This window comes from Asparagus officinalis, chromosome 3, assembly GCF_001876935.1.
Source record: "Asparagus officinalis chromosome 3, Aspof.V1, whole genome shotgun sequence".
NCBI lineage: Eukaryota > Viridiplantae > Streptophyta > Magnoliopsida > Asparagales > Asparagaceae > Asparagus > Asparagus officinalis.
Window position 1 is genome coordinate 5,115,900 of NC_033796.1, and position 20,091 is coordinate 5,135,990.

Consider the following 20,091-nt stretch of genomic DNA (forward strand, 5'->3'; position numbering starts at 1 on the left):
GAGCGATTTAGATTTTAGCCCCTTAAATCTTAGTATTTTGATATTATTCCCTAAAATTATCTTAAGTTGTTTGATATTAGTCCTTTGTTAGGTTTTATGTTAAAAAATTTAAACCATGGTTGGGTTAATATTAACTATAGATGGTAAGTTACCAAAATACCCTCAGTGTAATTCACCCTCACTAAATGACATTCTCTCTCTCTCATTGCATGTTTTGATTAGAGTTTAAAGATTTGGATTTGTAGTAAATTTGGGGATGAGTTAGGGTTTAACTCTGATTAGGGTTTAATTATGAAATGATGAATTTTAATTTGATTAGATTTTAATTATGCATTGATGAATTTTACTTTTGTGAGGGGCATAATTGTCCCATAAATGCAACAGTTATAAATAACAGAATGTTCCCCTATAGATTTAACAGCCAGTAACTTGAAGGACTAAAATCAACAACTTAAAGCAATTTGAGGGAATAATATCAAAATACTCAGATTTGAGGGACTAATATCAAAATAGCTCAGATGTAAGGGACTCACACACACACACCCCCCAACGCCAAAAAAAAAAAAAGTAAAACTAGGCAAGAATCTGAACGGCAAACTTGACTATGAGCCCATCAACAAAAAAAAAAAAATCACCAAGAAGCCATAGAGGAAGAATCATCGATATATCGAAAAAAATTTGACGAATAATTTCGTCTGTCAAGAACAGAGAGTAGCTGAAATTTGTTGACCCTTATCGACACTTCCTAAGTCCTTGGACATAACTTGTTTGAATGTTTCAAAGTAAAGCTTGTGAGCCTACCACATTTTTTTTCGACATACACCCCAAAAAGATTAAATTAAAAAAAAAGAAGATAAAAAAGGAAAGATGGGGAAAGATTGTGCTTCCGTGTCCTAATATATTGACATCAAACAGCTTCCCCATACAAATGACTTGTATCTTCCAAATTTCCAAGATCAGCACCATTTCTTTTCAGAGACCCCATCAAGTACAGGAAACCTCAATGTTACAAAATTCAGGAGAACAAGCTCGCTGGGTCCTCAATGTTACAAAATTCAGGAGAACAAGCTCACTGGGTATACCATCTTCGAGTTACCAGCTACATAGCATGCGTTAATAAATACAAAAAAGGAGCCTGAAAGTACAGCAATCACAGGCATCAAAATCAACCTAAAGTAAAAATAAAGTTAGAGAGTAATATACGTTCAGTGAAGGGCATATTTTTCCCTGAAGGGAGAAGCATGTCATTTTCTTGGCTATGAAAATCCATTGTTTAACAAGCCCAATTGGCCTGAAATCTTAGCCTTGCAATCTGGACACATATAACCCAGAGATTCTGACTGTGGTTCAGGTTCAATACCTTCAAGGCTGAACTCTCTGCTGCACCAAACACACACAGTAGTTGAAACGCTTGCGTTCACCATCTTCGTTAAGGACATGCCCCAATCTAGCTGGTCATCTGGAAACAATTCCATTGATGACCTTGTTGCTACTTCTGAGGGTTCTGATGCTTGATCGGTGAAGATAACAAAGTCTGAAGGTTCTATACTTCCTAGCCTCAGTTCCTCAAAACCCGATATGTTTGCTCGCTCGTTTCTCGGGAGTGTACCACGAAGCTCATCTTGACCCTGTAACATAAGGCACACATTTTATCTGAAAAATAAAAAGAGTGCACAGATTTCTCTCACTTAATGTATAACTTATGTAAATAAATCATGTTTGCTTTCAACTCTCTCTAGCATACAATCATTGTTATAAATTTAGATTTGATAATAGTATTACACAATAAAATTATGGAAAAGATGTAAATATTCACAAAGGTTGATGTTGCCTGCATTTTCTTTCTGTATAAAACTACATTGTTGCATATGGAACGTCCATTTGCCTGCAAAATATAGTCTGCTTGCCCTGCAAGTATTGCCTTTCTGCTACATAATGATCTGGTTAGGGGTGTAAGCAAAGCAAGTGCAGGGTCAATTGTATCCGTACTTGTTTTTCTTTCACAGCTACGGATAGGTATTTTGTCTGTCTTAAGTTATCACTATACCAAAACTCTGATGTTGTTGTGAGGATTAAGGGTTATAATTTCATACTCTAACATGCCCCCACAGGTTGACAGCCCTTGTTATAGGCCGAAAACTGGACTCATAGAGCGGTATTTTTTTTTAATCCGCTCTAGAAATTCATGAATAGCAGGATTTGAACCTAGGTTGTTCTAGTACCATCTTTTAATCCCTGTCGCTACACCAAAACTCTAAAAGTGTGGTGAAGGTGGAGGTTAATAATTTTATATTCTAACAGTCTGAAAATTAAAGTTTCTTACCAAATTTGATAAAAACAAATTCCAACTAGGATCCAGATACTAACTGGACAAAATTGATTATTACTTAAGATTTGAAGAAAAATAGTTCAACCTGCAAATTTAATGTGTTTCAGTGGATAGATTTTTTGTGTTATATTACGCAGCACGAAATAGATATAATCTAAAGGCATCGATTTTTTTAGGGGGTTCGCTGTTGAAAAAAGTCGAGCTTTTAGAGATGTACAGTGTAAATAGTAGTGCCTTATGCAATATAGTCCAAAATGTATTGATATTTGCTATATTTGCATATGAAATGCTTCCAGGGTTTTATTTGCCAGAGTTCAACTATTTCCATTGTATAAAGTAGTACATCTGTACATGGTCTTGTATGTCTACATATGTAATCAGATATTTAATTGGAAATTTTAGAAAGCCAGCACACATATTTTAAATGGAGTGGATATGGATACCCAGAATTATCAGATATGGAATATGGATATGGAATCAGAATCGGATTGGAGTAATTGCATTCACTAACATCCCTACTTGCAACTCATTTTGCAAGCTTATAACGAGATGGTGACATTTGAGAAAGACACGTACAGAGGTCACGTGAATATACATTCTAGTTGAAGTGTCTAAAATCTTGGGCAATAGTTCTTGAGGAAAAAAAAACAGGGACCCTTTCTGCAGAAAATACACTTTTAGATGCTCGCAATACCTTCTGCAATAAAAAAAGATTATAAAAAGGGCATATACTTCTACAATTCTACTATGTCTAAACAAACATTGGGCATATATATTAATGTAATTGTTCAGGAACTTGAATTATTAAACATTTCCAGGTCAGGTCCAAGTCACCAAAGTACATGTTTGAGAAAATCCAGCACCTAAGCATTTTCAGAGTGGAGAATTTAACTTAGAACTACAGTGGCACTCCCAGAATTTAACAATAAATGTCTTCTCACAAGAGAAGAATCAAAGTCATGTGACAAAACCTCCTAAAGGTAAAAGATAACTTATTATCTACATCAATTGAAATATGCATACATCTTTTTTGTAGAAAACATGCGCCTTCTACCTTTTCTTGCATATAAACCTATGATATTTCAACTAAACCATGCAATGGCAGAACCGGGCTGGGGGTGACCACGGCCCCGCCTGGCTTTCGGATTTTTATTTTAATATAGTGTATGTATTTAGTTGTAGGCTAGTTAATTTAGGTCCATTTATCTCCAAGCCCATAACATATATAATGCCTTTATAGTTTACAGTCTATAGGTTCCCTGATTTCCATCTAAACTAGAAAATAACCCAACCCAAATCTCATTTAGTGAAAATTGAAATCGCACATATGAATGAGACCGTGAGATTCCTGTTCCGCCATTCACAAAATACACATATGCTTTAATCTTCTCCCCATAACCTCATCCTCTTCCAACTCCTCATCTTCTTAATTCTCTAAGCCAGTGTTTTAAATAGCTCCTGCCTTCCCACCTAAGCCTAGGCGGTACACCGCCTAGGCTCCATCCGCCTAGGGCTTGAAAGCTCCTATGGGGGTGGAGACCGCTTATACGGACTGCACTGCTAGGGCTTGGTCATGATTTTCTCTGCTACTGTATCTACGTCCTCTAACTTCATCCAAACTCCTCCGCCATCTTCTACCGATTACGAACTTTCTCCAACTCCTCTAACCTTCAGCAAAATGTCTTTTGCTACCGCTTAAACGACAAAAGAAATCCTTCTAGGTCTAGTGTCTAGGTGCTAGGTGCTGGTTCACACCTAGTAGTGCCTAACATTTTCGATGACATTGATTGTAACTTAAAAAAATAAAAAAAAAGAGGAAAACACCTGAACTCTGTCTATGCACCTACGCTCTAGGCACCAGGTTTGAGTCGTTTGACACCTGGGTCACATAGCGCTTTCTGTAACCTTACTCTAAGCAGTCCAAATCTTCCTACCACAACCGTCAACGAGGTAAGTCAGAAAGTAGAAACCCTTTTTCTTTTCCCCTTATCAGTTTAATTCACAGTTGATTAATGCAAGTATTGTGCCCTTCATTTGTTAATTGTTGTGTAATTAGTAGGAATTCTGATTTCTAAGACCTAAGCTCATCAATCATCATGTTGTCCACCATATTGGCATTTGTCAACCTCTCTCTACTATTTAATTTCTTGCACTCAATAGAATGTTAGATTCATAACAAAAAATTTAAGGTTTTTTTTCTTCGATATTAGTCCCTCATATCTATAATACTTTGAAAATAATCCCTCAGATCATTAAAATTGCTATTAAGCTCCCTAAGTCTTTTATCTTGCAACTGCTACTCCCGAAAAAATATCATACATATTGCTTTCTTTATTTTTATTATCTTTGAAATAAAAAATTTATACAATATCATATTTATTTTGGGTAAAGCTTCTATTCCAGATTCTCTTTTCACCTACTTATATATATGAAACTTACAATGTCATATTTTTTCGCACATTGATTGATGTATAATATAATAGTTTTATATCCTCCTAGCTCCATCACTAAAAAAACAGCCACACCCAGTTCATCATTCACTTTCAGTCGAATATCTTCCTATAACAACAAATGTAGTGTATTCTCCTTAAGAGTATGGAAGCACGCATATTTATTAGAAAACCATTGATAGCAGCTCAGAGAATAACTAAGCAGAACGAGGTTATATCACAATGGAATGATGGATGGCCATGTCAAAGTCTAGAGATAGTTTATATTAAATATATCTATATAACACGGGGCTTTTCATAGATTTCTTCTCTTTTTTCTTTTCCCCCTCCTCCTCCCTCCCTCCCTCCCTCTCTCTTCTTCCTTTCCAATCATGAGAGTTTTTTTAATATAGATGTATAATTTCTGAGGCACAAAGTCTGATGCCTATTTTAACCCAATCTAATACCCATTAATATCCCTTGCTTCCTTTATCGACACATCATGTCCCCTACCACACTTCCTACCTCATTATGTTCGCTACCTCATTATGTCTGCTGCCTTTTGAGAATCAACCTAGGCGAGTATCCTTTGGTTTGGTCTGGAATTGCTATATCACATGCCCCTCCTTTTTTAGCAAGTTATGGCGCCCTTGTTTCTCAGTTTGAATAATCTCACGTTCAGTAGGTTGTACAATAAAACCACTTCTTTTCTGGACAACCACAAAACCTTCATAAAGATCAAATCAGATCAAAGAGATTATCAAATGTGAATTGGAGCTAGAAGCTATTGTCTTAGTGAAAAAAAATATGACCACACAAAGAAATGATTCCATTTAATTAAAGATTTCCAGGATGGAAAGTAATCCGGGTGAACTAAACACTATGGAACTGTTACATATCGGGCTACATGTTAGAAACTGCCAAAGGTTGTGATACAATAGATTAATGTCACTTTCACTAAAAATTCATGCAAATGCATCGGAGTTCAACTGTCATCTCCCAGGTAAAACCAAAACCCAAATGTCTACCAATGAAGGTGACCTATTATATGAGGGTCGTCATGTACTGTGGCCACCAGAGGAAAACCTTTACATAAATTGTTGACACATGCATGCATCACAATATGCTGAAATAGATAATTGTATAAAAAAAATTAGTTTAATCTTTATACAAATTTCAGAAAAATGTATGTGAACATGTACTGAGTAACATGGGCATTGTTATGTCTGGCCTATGACACAATAATTATAATTACTTCGCATATAACATTAGATATTGGTTCAACACACTAGGTCTTACTACAAATGTCAATCTAGAGGAGAATAGATCATAATAATGCTCATGGAAGCAGAAGAGCAGAATCTACAAATGAAAGGCTTTGTTAAAATTATTTAAGTAAATATTATTTAGCACGTTACTCGCAAAACTGATATGTTGCAAACACAAAAAATGGAAAGGAAAAAACATAATTTTCTTTGTAAAGCATTAAATAATGACAGTACAAACAATCCACCAGTAACAGCAACATCAGTGTAAGTTTTTTTTCTTAAAGGAAGGAGAAAGAAGAAAAACGGAGACAACAAAGGACGATGGAGAAACACCAAATTAGAAACTAGAACCAAGCAATACTTCACCCTTTTGAATGTGAGATCAGAAGGTGATATTTGAAATGTATAATCTCTAATGACGCTGGCTTTCAGCACTTAACTATGCTATTTAATTTTCTAATGTAACTAGAATATGGTATTCTTAGAAAGCATGAGTTCGCACCTGATCCGGAATCATGTCAAGGATAGGAAGGCTATCAGATGACTGCACCCATGATGATGCCTGATCAGCCACAGTAAACTGCAGAGCTTGTCTTCCATGGCAACTGCCCATGATGTCACCTGCAGCTTCCTCATTACGTATACTGCTGTCACGAAAATAATCTTGCAGCTCATTATCAACTGTATCAATTCCTTCAAGCAAAGATTCGTTCAGATCACCAGAGAACATACATTCTGCATTTGTCTCAATTCCAGAAGTAGGTTCACTGGCAATATTGGTAAATATATAACTGGTACTAAGTTCATTACTTGTGGTGCTCGCAATACCAATATCTTTATTGGTTAAAGTCTGGTCACTTCCAGTGTTGCCTTTTTCAGCGTTAGATGTATCCCATCCCACCTGTTCTTCTGCTTTAGATGTAAATATATCCGTTGAATAGGCTTCTACACCATAGCTTGGCCCATTGCCAGATGGAGAAAGAAAAAGATGGCCTTCACATACTTTCTGATGCCCATTACAATCATCAATCATGGAAGCCATAGAGCAAGGAGAAGGATCTACAGTATTGTAGCTAGTGCTATCAACATTGATAAGTGAGGGTGCCAATGTCAATGCATCCATGCATGTATTAGATTGAATGTTCATAGCATCTGTAGTTTCCATCACATCAGATTTATAATCTGTGATGTCACAATTAAACTGTGCAGGCACAATTTTTTCCTTTGAGGTGATTTCTTCAGCAATTTCAATACTTGTTGAGTTCCTAGGATCAGCCAGTTTCTCAGATTTATAGGCACCTATAGTGTGATCACTATTGTCATCATTGACATTTTTGCTCTTGGAGGAAGATAAACCAGCTTTACCAATGATCTTGCTGGTTGTAGCATCCTCCACAAGAGTAGGACTTCTAGCATCCAGACATACATTATGTTTTCCATCTTGGACACTGTTATCCTCGATAATTCCAGATGTATCACCAGTCATTTCACAATCATTTATTTGGTTCTGAACAGATTCTATTCTTGAGGGTTCTTGAGTTATAACAGGTGAGCAACTCTGAGACGCATCATTCAGGCCACTTCTAAAATCTTCAGCCTTAGTACTCCCTTGGCATTGGTCACGAGTTATATCATCATCTTCAATCTGTCTATCAACAGATATACTATTAGACATAACTTTAGCAATTTCAGCTCCACCTTCCTTTGGATCATATTCAATTTTGTTCTCACTGAAGGCAGCCTCAGTAATTCCAAATGCATCTTCCTTTGGACTACATTCAATTTTATTCTCGTTGGAGGCATGCGAAATAATTCCAAATGCACCTGCTGAGTTATTATGTTCAATTTCCACCTTAAAGCCACTGGAGATAGCTTCAGGAATTTCAGGTAATTTCGGATCATGGTTAGCTCCATTTGTATCCGCTTCAGATATACATTGTGGAGAACCAAAATGTTTTTGACTGTGAACCGATTTGGTAGTTTCATGTTTATTAGCCAAAATATTCATCTTCGACGAAGCAAGTGGTATTACAGCCAAGTAAGAAGAATCATTGTTTGTCCTTGCGGCCGTATCGTATGGCGATGCATCAACACTTAAACCTTCATATCTTATATGTGCTCCAATATGCCCATAATAGCGACGTCTCTCCATGAAAGTTTTGTGGCAAAACTGGCATTCATATTTTCCATCTTTTACTATCACACCATCTGTAAGAGACTGTCCAAGTTTACGTCTCTTTGCATTTCTCTGATGGAAGGTTGAGAACTGTTGCAAATGTGCATCCTTATCACCAAAGGTTATATTGCGTTTGTGACATTCTAAAGAGTTATCACGTTCAGCCACTGCCTGATTCTTGACCCCAAATAATCGACCCTCCTTTTTCTCACATTCAGCGGAAACATGGGAAATAGGAGTTTGTGCTGTCCTCTGCATGGATAAGACCTGACACCTGTTGCATATCCATTAAGCTAAAACTAAACACTGAATTGGATTTTTGAAAAAGTAATATTATGTTAGTCTTACACTTCCAGGAGTTGGTTTGTCCATCCTTGGGGCACAGTCATCAATTTGACCAGAAACTGTTTGCCCAGCATCTTGCTGTCCATCAAGAGAGAGAATGTATGAAGAAACCTCTTTGCAGGACATAAATTGTTTTCCACTTGGACTGTATCAGTTAAATATGCAAAGAGAAGGGAATCATGAGTACAAATGATCTATCAAGCATGGCAGTTAAATGCAGCGATGGTTAAGCATGAATCCCCCTTGTATAACACTACCAACTTTCAATATTGCCTAAAATAGTGTGTAACTATATAACCAACATTAATTAAAAAAACAGTTTTATATCAGTATGGATGCTATATATAAAGTATGTAAAGTACAGAATGTTAGTGAAACTATATGTTTGAAGAAATCTAATTAATACTGCGTTAACCAAAAAAAGATGCAGAGCATTAGAATGGAAAGGACATACCAACTTTTGTATGACCTAATGAAATGAGACTATGTAGCCCAACATAAATTGTTCAAAAGCTATACCGTGAAAACCAGCCAAGTGAGCATGAGCTCAATAGAGAACACCAAAATAGATAGTTATCATTATAAAGCAGTAAGCCAACCCACTAAAAAGAGAAAACCATGGTTCTGCATTAAACCAGTTGACAGTAAACATCATTGGTTCTTACGATATGATCAAAATTTGATTCAGGATAAAAGCTAATGACTTTGAATGAGGCAAAAAAAAGGGGCAAATCTGACCATACATATGATTTAACGCTAAAAAATATCAACTGCTGGAATATTGGATGATTACCAAAACACATTGATAAACAAAAACTAACTCTTAGAAAAGCATTCACATGCTTCCCAAATAACATCCGAAAATGTGAAGTCTGATTCCTTATAATTACAATTCTGGATAAACAAATGATATTAAGTTTGTCCTAATTTACCTCGTTATATAACACATTCCTCAAAAGGAATCCTCCTCCAACACTCCAGTCCAATTAGATCAACATCCGCTCCCGTTATACCTTCTATCTTCATCCTTCACCAATACTAGCAATTTATTTCATATCTTTCCAAGAGGAAGACAGCGAGGATAGAGGGGGTCAATGTCAACAAAAAAGCATCTTGCAGAATATGAATCAAGATCAATCACAAAGTTTCTCGGAAATTCAATCAAAATTTACGACACAACATTTCATAGCAAGTCATGCTCCTAAGTTCATACATCAGTCCTACCGGGAAGGCGTCATGTGTAATACGATGAGGTCAAATCATAGTGACCACAAATCTGGCAACACAATCATATCATCAACCTTGGGTCATGACGCGCGATCAACTACCAATCTAACATCAAAATTGCAGTTGCATAATTCACAAGGTGAACTATAGAGGATTCTCGTAACCTATTTGTAGTCAGCTCCATATCAAATACAAATGTTTAAGAAACAAGCGAAGCATATTCCAATTCAAAAACAAAAGGGTTGAAGAAGCCAACCTAACATATCTCCGGCAATTCAAGTACACAATCCCATCCTTCCTCTTCAAACCCAACAAAATCTTCCATCCTTTCGGCAACCCATCCCCAAAAACCGCCGCATCCACCACCTTCCTCTTCTTCCTCCTACTCCCCCACTGCCCATCGAGCCCAGTCATATACCCCAGCAACTGCTCCTCCGTCTGCAGCCCATCCGTCCGTCTCCTGATCTCCTCCCCATAAAGATCCGCCTTTCCCGCCAAAACCACCAAGTCCACCGTCTCCCCTTTCCCATTCCTCACCTCCTTATCCCTATCCAGAACGGAAGCAGAGCTCACAACATTGACATTGTTGCTCTTGACGTAGCTGCGACTTCCGCGAGATTCGAAGAGTTTCTTGAGGAAAGTGACGATCTGGAGGTACGCGAGGGCGGCCGCGGCGGCGAGGGAGGGGCTGAGATTGAGGATTTGGGGGATCGGATGGGGGATCTAGGGTTTGAGATTGGGAAATTAGGGTTTCAGATTGGGGCTTTTGGAAGAGAGGGAGGCGAGAGTAGGTCTGTTTTCGGCTGCCGGCGGACTCGTTGAAGACGGAGCGGTCGATCTTGGGGATGACGTCGGAGAGGGTTTCGAGGTTGAAGGAGTTGGTGGAGGAGAGAGCGAGGTTGTTAATTTCAGACTGAGTGAGGAGGCGGAGGTCGATGACCGGGATTGAGTCTGCTGTCGTCGTCGTCGCCATGGCGGTCGAGGGTTCGGGATTGATTTGAGAAAGGGGTACAACAAGGGAGGGATTTTTTTTTTTTGCGCTCGAATTTGGAAATTTTGGGTTGAACAGTTTTTTTGGGGGGATAAATTGCAGAAAAGCCCCTGACGTTTATAGATTGCCCGTAAAATCCTTTTGTTTCATTTCTTTCTTTGTTTTCAGAAAGAGTTAATAATAGCTCATAGTTTGACGCTTGTTTTTTTAAAGGACAAATTTTCAAAACCACCCTATTTGAATATTTAATCCTAAAAAATGACTTGTTTTGAACTTATTTGTAAAAACCGACCTGGTTTCAGCCTTGACGCTGAAACCAAGTCGGTTTTTGTGAAAAAGCTTCCGAAACTTCACGGGAGTTGAACTCCTGTGAAGTTTAGTAAAGCCGGTAAACTTCACGGGAGTTGAACTCCCGTGAAGTTTTGAAAAAAAAATTCAAAAACCGACCTGCAGCTCATCCGTTCAATTTGTAATCTGCTATCGCCGTCGTCGCCATGGCGGTCGAGGGTTCGGGATTGATTTGAGAAAGGGGTACAAGGGACGGATTTTTTTGCGCTCGAATTTGGAAATTTTGGGTTGAACCATTTTTTGGGTAAATTGCAGAAAAGCCCCTGACGTTTATAGATTGCGCGTAAAATTCTTTTGTTTAATTTCTTTCTTTGTTTTCAGAAAGAGTTAATAATAGTTTATAGTTTGACGCTTGTTTTTTTAAAGGATAAATTTTCAAAACCACCCTATTTAAACATTTAATCCTAAAAAACGACTTGTTTTGAACTTATTTGCAAAAACCAACCTAGTTTTAGCCTTGGCGCTGAAACCAAGTCGGTTTTTTGTGAAAAAACTTCCGAAACTTCACGGGAGTTCAACTCCCGTGAAGTTTAGTAAAGCTGCTAAACTTCACGGGAGTTAAACTCCCGTGAAGTTTAAAAAAAAATTCAAAAACCGACCTGCAGCCTATCCGTTCAATTTGTAATCTACTATCGTCGTTGTCGCCATGGCGGTCGAGGCTTCAGAATTGATTTGAGAAAGGGGTACAAGGGAGGGATTTTTTTTTTACGCTCGAATTTGGAAATTTTGGGTTGAACAGTTTTTTTGCGTAAATTGCAGAAAAGCCTCTGACGTTTATAGATTGCGCGTAAAATCCTTTCATTTCATTTCTTTCTTTGTTTTCAGAAAGAGTTAATAATAGCTCATAGTTTGACGCTTGTTTCTTTAAATGATATTTTGACACGTCAAATCTAAAACTTCAGGAAAACATGAAACTTTATATTTTATTAAACTATACATAAGGAATTGAGAATAATGAATAAATGAGTTTAAGGTCGATGAAGGTAGTTTGTGAAAATGTCAATAGTATTTGTCACCAAAATAGAAACCTACTACATTCTCTTGGCACGATCTAGTGAAATAATCATTAGCATATTTCTAAAAAAAATTAGCAAAGTGCATGAAAAAAAATCGTCTGAACTATTGATCTCCCAACTAAGGGAGAAATAAACTCTTGGAAGATAACAAAAAAAACTTCTTAAAAAAATAGAACAAAGCTGCTCTTCTTTGAGAGAGTGAAAAAGAAAGAAAAGGGAAAGAAAAACATATTCTCCCATACTACAAATATCTTTTCTTTTGGGAAAATTGTGCCAAGACCCCAAAAGCAAAACCTTCGTGTGCTTCAGCTCCTTTAACTTTTTCTCATGTGATTCAGCCCTTAGGGGCTGTTTGGTTCGCTATTATGACCCACGGAAAACTCTTAAAACCCTCCACGTCGGTTTAACAATTCCCAAGTTTTTCTTTCCTAGCTTTGTTTCGCTAGGGCTGAAGAGAGAAACGACTGCAGAAATCGCCGCCACTTAGATTTTTTTCCTCTCCCCCAATTCCTTCCCCATCGGAGTGAAATCGACGAAAACCAGCATCACGTCGGATTTTTGGCTTTGTCGTTGATTTCTTTGTTGAGCTATAGTTACCCCCTTGCTCTCCTCCCGCCAGAAACTCCCGTCGCCATCTTTGTCTCTGAATTCGAAGAAATTGGGGGAGGGGGGGTCTGATCTTGTGCCTACGCTATTCAGATCTGATCTTTCCAACGTTGTTGCTTCCAACATCAAGGTAAAAATTCTTTTTTTTAAATTTTTAGATTTTTAGATCAACTTAGATCAAATTTTTGAGTAATTAGGGTAAGGGTATTTGATCTTTGCCGACACTATTCAGATCTGAACGTTGAATTTGATTTTTTTTTTAGAGATCTAGATTTATGTACGTGTTATAAGTGGGATTAGATCATTGTGATTTATTTATGTCTTCAATTTTAAGGAATGTCCAGAAGTCTTGTTAATTTCTTGGGGAAAATATACATCTATATGGTTCTTTTTTAATTTTCAAAATTTTTTAAATGCTTTTTTTTTTCAAAAAGCCGTTGGTTTTCTTTTAATTCGGCTTATCCCTCTTGTTCACTGTTAAGTAGTAATATTTTGTAGTGATGCTCATATAGCATTAGGTTTTAAGCTCCGCAAAAGCAGTTGAATGAGGGATATGTGTGTTTGTGTGTGTGCGTTTAAAGGATCTCAATCGAAATTTATGAATGCAGACATTTTGTTAATAATAGAGGATATGTGTGTGTTTACCAAATTTTTTTAGCAGATCTTAACTTTTACGTTGTTTAATAGTATGCAGACATTTTGTAATGTATATATAATGATTGCCTACGTTTTTATACCTTCTTTAAATTTATGAATTATCCTTTTAACTGAATTAAACATTATATGTAACTTCACCAATTTGTTAACCCTAAAAATTGAGTATGCTTATGGCGGTAAAGAAATAGTTAATATAAAGCATATTGCATCACTGGATATATGGTGTATCCAAATCTGAGATGAGATAAATATTAAATAACTATATATAGTAGATAATGATTCTAGTAGGATGTAGAAACATATATTGTTGGAATAATTAAGAAATTTTTTTCCAAAAATTTTGTAGGATACTACTGATTTATGTATATAGTAGATAATGATTCTAGCTCATTAAATTAAGTTTCATTATGTTCTGTGTAATAGAGATTGTTCCTATGTGACTTCTTGAAGTATTCTTCATGCAATTAATTGCCTGTTTATTATGAATTTATTCTTGCAATAAATAATTATATTTAGCAGATTTTGAGAAAAAAATAGTTTTTGCTAATTGTCAATTTTGTGCGAACTGTTTGTAGCTATTAACTTTTTCTTTGTGAAATTCACCTTTTGTTTTTGTAGTCCTTAATGATTTAAAGAAAGTCACATTGATTATTATTTGTAATGGATTAGCATTTTTTTTATTACTGTAATATTTGTTGCTTAGATATGCAGTATTTGTTATGTCACTATAATTTTTGTTGCTTAGATATGGAGTAATCCATGTTAGTAATTAGTAATTTATAATTTGTTTAGATTTTGTAAGAATTTGACATAATTTCTAACAAAAAATTGATTTTTTTCATCGTAGATGGATGATGACGGTGATTGTTCTGATGAACAAAGTATTGTTATTATGGTTTAAGGTGCTGCTCTATCCGTTTTAATTATAATTATAACTGTCATAAGTAGAATGCAAGCAAGACGTAAATCAATTCGTAGTGGTCCAAGTAAGGAAAAACAAGACAAGAGAGATCTAGAATTGAGCATATAGATCGAATTTATAATGGTTTTAATGATAGTTGCGTAAATTATATTAGAATGTGGAGTGGTGTTTTTGTTAAACTAGCGAGTATAATGAGGAACAATAACCTGCTAAAAGATGTTGGGTCCTTTTGTTTTGATGATAATTTACAAACAATTTACTCCTAATGTTGTTTGTCTAGTGTTTGTATTTTATATTTATTCTAGGCAAACAATATATTGGAGGATGGATGGAATTGAGATTCAACGATCATATCCAATGGAGGTTGGCAGAATATTAGAGTGAAGCAATGCAATCAAGCTAAAGATCCAAGTTCAAGCTCCATCCGCAAGTTTACCAAGAAGAGCTTATTGAAGATCAAGATCATTGCTTGGGTAAATAGTTTAAGTTTTATATTATGTGTGTCGCTACTTTAAGCTCAATCATATACACACATACAAGTTTTGGTTTTGTATATATATAGTTATATATATACATATATGTTTTGGTTTAGTTTTGTAGATATGAAACAAATATATATTCATATACACATTCATATATTTCATATTCTATTATATTTGGAAATATATTGTGTTTTTGGGTTATAGACTCTAAAACAATAGTTCATACATTTTATCAAGTCTATAAAGTCATACAAGAGTTTTCAAAATATGGTTTAGTCAAAATGACAAAACAAGTGTTGTTGTATTTTCATGTTTTGGACTTGTTTTGAAAAATGAAGTGATTTTTCATTTAGGAGGTGTTTTTTGAAAACCAATTTTTGTAACATGTGTATTATCATGTCTACAATCATTTTCCGAAGTTTTATATTTTTCTGAATTTGTTTGCTATTTTTAAAAGCAGTTTAAAAATCAGATTTTTGTTTTAAACAGGCTGTATACTTGTTATCAGTCGACTGGTCAGTCGACTAATGCAATCAGTCGACCGATCAGTCGACTGATGAAAGTGCCTACAGTTAACAAAAATTTCTGACTGACCATTCGACTGATAAGGTTCGTCAGTCGACTGATGAGCTGGAAAATGTTTCTAACGGTCAGCTCATCAGTCGACTGATGAAAGCCGTCAGTCGACTGATGTTGTAACGGCTAAATTTTTCAGCCTTTGTCGGTTTATTGGTCCTTTTGCTGGGTTTTCTTAATCTTTGGGGTTCCCTATATATATCCCCTCATACCCAGCTCTGTTTTGACTTAAGAAAATTATTTATACAAGTTTACAAAAGTTTAACAAGGGTTTAAGTTTGTTTTAGTTTTGGTTTCAAGTTTGTGAATCAGTCGACTGATGAAAGCCGTCAGTCGACTGATGTTGTAACGGCTAGTTTTTTCAGCCTTTGTCGGTTTATTGGTCCTTTTGCTGGGTTTTCTTAATCTTTGGGGTTCCCTATATATATCCCCTCATACCCAGCTCTGTTTTGACTTAAGAAAATTATTTATACAAGTTTACAAAAGTTTAACAAGGGTTTAAGTTTGTTTTAGTTTTGGTTTCAAGTTTGTGAAGTAACTTTCACAAGAGCAAAGAGGAGATCATCTTTTGGTGTTTGAGCATTCACTCTTCTCCCTCTCTCTTGTTATCTATAGAAAAGTTTCTTTAAACTCAATTCTAGCTATTTTATTGTTTTGATTCTAATTTTCATAAGCTAGATTTTATTATTGAGTTTAATTGTTTTATTGATACTCTTTGTTTACACACAACCTATTGAGCTTATTGTATTCGTATTCATAGTACAATTTGGGTTTGTGACATTGAGAGTGAGCTTAATTGTGTTCTCGTCTATTGTAGAGAACAAATTTATATTTGTGAGCTTTATTGTGAGTTACACATTGTATTACACTTGGACACCGAGAGAAGTAGTTGGTGAGAGACGAGGTCGGTTGCAAGAGGAGTGGGGTCAGTAGTAAAGCCTAGTGAGAGGTGGTAATTCTAAATACTTGAGGAAGGTGACACGGGCTAGGCCAACACTTAGAGGGTGTGAAGTGTATTAGAAATTGCATTAAGTGTATTAGAGTGCCTAATTGTGAAGTTCACATTGTATTACACTAGTACACCAAGAGGAGTGTGTGGTGAGAGACGGGGTCATCCCAATTGTGAAGTTCACATTGTATTACACTAGTACACCAAGAGGAGTGTGTGGTGAGAGACGGGGTCATCCCAAGAGGAGTGGGGTAATGTGGTGAGAGACGGGGTCATCCCAAGAGGAGTGGGGTAGGTGGTAATGCCTAGAGAGAGGTTGTAATTTCTAACACTTGAGGAAGACACGGGCTAGAGACCAACACTTGAGGTGGTAGTTAGTGTAGTTACATTATGAGTGATTGTGAACGTTGATCGGTGAGCGTTAAAAACCTATATTGTGAGATGTAAACGTTTTTCGGGTAAGCGTAGAAAACCCGGTGTGATAGTAGAGATCTCCTCAAGGTGAGGAGCGGAGACGTAGGTCGTGGGGACCGAACTCCGTGAACATATCGTTTGTTTGTGATTGCATTGACGCACTTTTACATTCATGCTTATTATTCATATTGCTTTTGTTAATTGCTCTTTGTTTATATTGCCCACTATCTTGTTTATTTTGTTTATGTTTATTTTACCCTTGTGTTAATTGTATATCCTTGCTCATATCTTGTTGAATATCATTCTTGCTTGGATATATTATTAATTAGTTTTAAATTGGCATAAATCGGATTAGATTAGCATAAACCCTATTCACCCCCCTCTAGGGTTCCTTCCTAGTGGCATTAGGGTACTTTTAAAAGACTCAAGGAATGTAATAGTGGAAGAACAACTTATCATAACACTAAACATTCTGGGTCATATATCTAAAAATCGTATTGTTAGATCTCATTTTATAAGATCAGGGGAGACAGTTAATAGATATTTCAACAAGGTATTACAAGCAATTATTTGCCTACATGGACGGTACATGAGACAAGCCCCCGATGACATTTCCCAAGAGATCGTTAACAACCCGCTATACCCTTATTTCAAGGTATATCTACACTTTAAGCACATTTAAATGTATAAGCAATGAAAGTTAATTTTAATTTAGGTGTGTGGTACATGTATTATAGGATTGTATTGGAATGATAGATGAGACTCATGTTGATGTAATGGTTCCGATTAAACTTGTTGCACGCTTTCGAGGCCGCAAAGGTGTTACACAAAATGTGCTTGCAGCTTGCACCCCAAACAAGTTGTTCACATATGTTCTAGCAAGTTGGGAGGGGTCTGCAAATGATTATAGGATTCTTCAGGATGCATTGTCTAGACCACAACCACATAGATTGAGAGTCTATGATGGTAATTAAATAAAGACTTAACTTAAAATTTATTAAGTTTAATATTCAAACTTGACTTAACCATTTGCTTAATAAAATTGTAGGCAAATACTATCTGTGTGATGCTAGGTACCCAACCATGCTAGGTTCCATCTCTCCATACCGAGGTGTTCGATATCATTTGAAAGAATATTCAGGTAAAACACCTAAGAATAGAAGGGAATTATTCAATCTAATCATTTGAAAGAATATTCAGGTAAAACACCTAAGAATAGAAGGGAATTATTCAATCTAAGACATTCTTCATTGAGGTCTAAGATTGAATCTGCATTTGGCACATTGAAGAATCGTTTCAAGATTTTGTGTGCTAAGTCGCATTATCCTTTTTCTATACAAGTAGATATCGTATTGGCATGCACGGTACTTCATAATTTCATTATAGCTGTAGATCCAAGTGATGAACTACTCAACGATGATGAATTTAATGAAGACATTGATGATGAGGTGGCCTTCGAGAATGACACTAATTTAGTTGATTTTACTCAAAATCAAACACAAAGAGAGCAAATTGAATCAAGAAATGAGTGGATGACTCTTAGAGATGACATTGCTTGGGCGATGTGGGTGGACTACTACGATAAGTATAATCATGGTGTAACCACAGAGACTTGATTTTTATTTTTGTTCTATTTATGCTCAGTCACATGTACTCAATAACTCTATTTCCATTAATGTCGTTCTGTTTTTAATTTATGAATTCATGTTTTACTTCTTTCATTTATCTAACTTTCTCTATTTAATTAGTAATGGCTGATAATATATCATTGAGTGGAAGAGATAATAAAAAAGACAATAGGGTAGTTCCATCAGCTTTCCCACCACCTCAAACCCTTCAGTCTGTGCATCATGGTGGTGGTAGGTATTTTCCATTTCAGCAGTCATACTTTGTACAACCACCTCAAGTATACCCGAACATGTCATTCTATGATAACAGCTACTATCCAATGCACCATAATCTGGGATCATATACGAACATGTTGAATTCTCCAACTTTTCCTCCACAATTTCACAGTCCTAATCTTAGTGGCGTGCAACTTTCTCACACTAGTGGTAATGGATCTACTCCCGAATCAGGTTCCAAACGTGACCTCGTAGAAGAAGAGGTAGAAACATCGCCAGATCCAAAGAAGAATAGGAAAAAAACCACATCCAAAAAATTAACTATTGAAGCTAGTGGTTGTTCGCGGGAAAAATTGTGGCTTTCTTCATTGTTGATATCATTGCTATCTCAGTTAACAACTTTATGCGTTACAAAGATCCGGTCTTTTTATAAGATCCGGTTACAATGAAAAATCAAAGAAAACAAAGTAAAGATTACAATTTTTCTTATTTGTCGAACTAATCACGAGCTCCTGTTTTGCGGTCGCTCGCTTTGGTGGGTTCTTTGCCTGCGCCGGGGTTATTTGCCGTGGACCACCGCGTGATCTCGATCCGGTCGGATCTACACGATATGACGGGTAATATTCCACCAAGGGAATAATAGCCGGGAGGGATTGTTTCACCAAGGAAACAACCGCTCGAATCTCGGGATCTAAGAACCAAGCTTAGATCCGGAGTGTGATCGTGTAGATCTCAAATCCAATCCTCTCGAACTCCTGCCTTATTTGGCGTTGGTGATCGCCGAGCACCGGATCTGAAAGTCCAAGTCTCCAAGCCTTCAAAGTTGTGATCTTTTTTAGATCTGAGTCTTCAATCCAGCAGGGCTTCGCCTCTCTCCAAAATTTCCAACCTCTGAAACAAATGAGCACAAGGCCTATTTATAGGCACTCAGAACTGTGCCCGCGCACAGTTCTGAGCCTAGCCACCCATGGGTGGCTCGGCCTTGGCCGAGCCACCTCAGGGTGGCTCGGCCTTGGCCGAGCCACCCTGGGGTGGCTCGGCTTTGGCCGAGCCACCTCAGGGTGGCTCGGCCTTGGCCGAGCCACCCTGGGGTGGCTCGGCCACCGAGCCACCTCAGGGTGGCTCGGCTTGGGCCGAGCCACCCTGGGGTGGTTCGGTTTCGGCCGAGTCCCCGGGTGTTTGTCCGTTTCGTCCTTTGTTTCCGGTTCTGGTTCTCTTGTGTGGTTGATTGACTTGGCAACGACTTGTTGACTTGATTCCAGATATGGCAGTGAGTCGGGTTCCTGATATGGCAGTAAACCAACTTCTGAATTTGAGTCCGGAATTGATGTTGATTTGATCGTGATTCATCCGAGTTCGCTCTTGTTTAGATGACTCGGTGATTCACCTAAACATTGGTTTGATTCCGCGTGCGAGTGGATGCATTCCAATGCTTGGGTGCGATTTGTCGCCTCGTTAACCTGCTCCGTTGCGTATAGCTTGGCTTCAGCGTTGGCGAGCTAACGGTCTTGT

At 37.0% G+C, this 20,091-nt stretch overlaps 2 protein-coding genes across 2 annotated transcripts; one reads left to right on the plus strand and one right to left on the minus strand.

The window, feature by feature from the left end:
- On the minus strand, positions 924–10,820 carry LOC109832740. Its single transcript, XM_020400147.1, is given in 6 exon segments — positions 924–1,628; positions 6,529–8,440; positions 8,442–8,476; positions 8,551–8,692; positions 10,031–10,429; positions 10,431–10,820. Coding segments are annotated over 6 exon segments (3,177 nt in total). The 5' UTR covers positions 10,748–10,820; the 3' UTR covers positions 924–1,256.
- On the plus strand, positions 17,325–18,351 carry LOC109834528. Its single transcript, XM_020402569.1, has 4 exons — positions 17,325–17,390; positions 17,473–17,701; positions 17,784–17,876; positions 17,936–18,351. Exons 1-4 carry the CDS (start codon positions 17,325–17,327, stop codon positions 18,349–18,351), a joined length of 804 nt encoding a protein of 267 aa, XP_020258158.1.

Bases quoted from the DNA above. Each gene is read 5' to 3' on its own strand.
- LOC109834528 (XM_020402569.1), top strand. From the start codon at position 17,325: ATGAGACAAGCCCCCGATGACATTTCCCAAGAGATCGTTAACAACCCG. The intron at 17,391-17,472 runs GTATATCTACAC...CATGTATTATAG, and splicing joins CGCTATACCCTTATTTCAAG to GATTGTATTGGAATGATAGA. The intron at 17,877-17,935 runs GTAAAACACCTA...AAGAATATTCAG, and splicing joins TCATTTGAAAGAATATTCAG to GTAAAACACCTAAGAATAGA.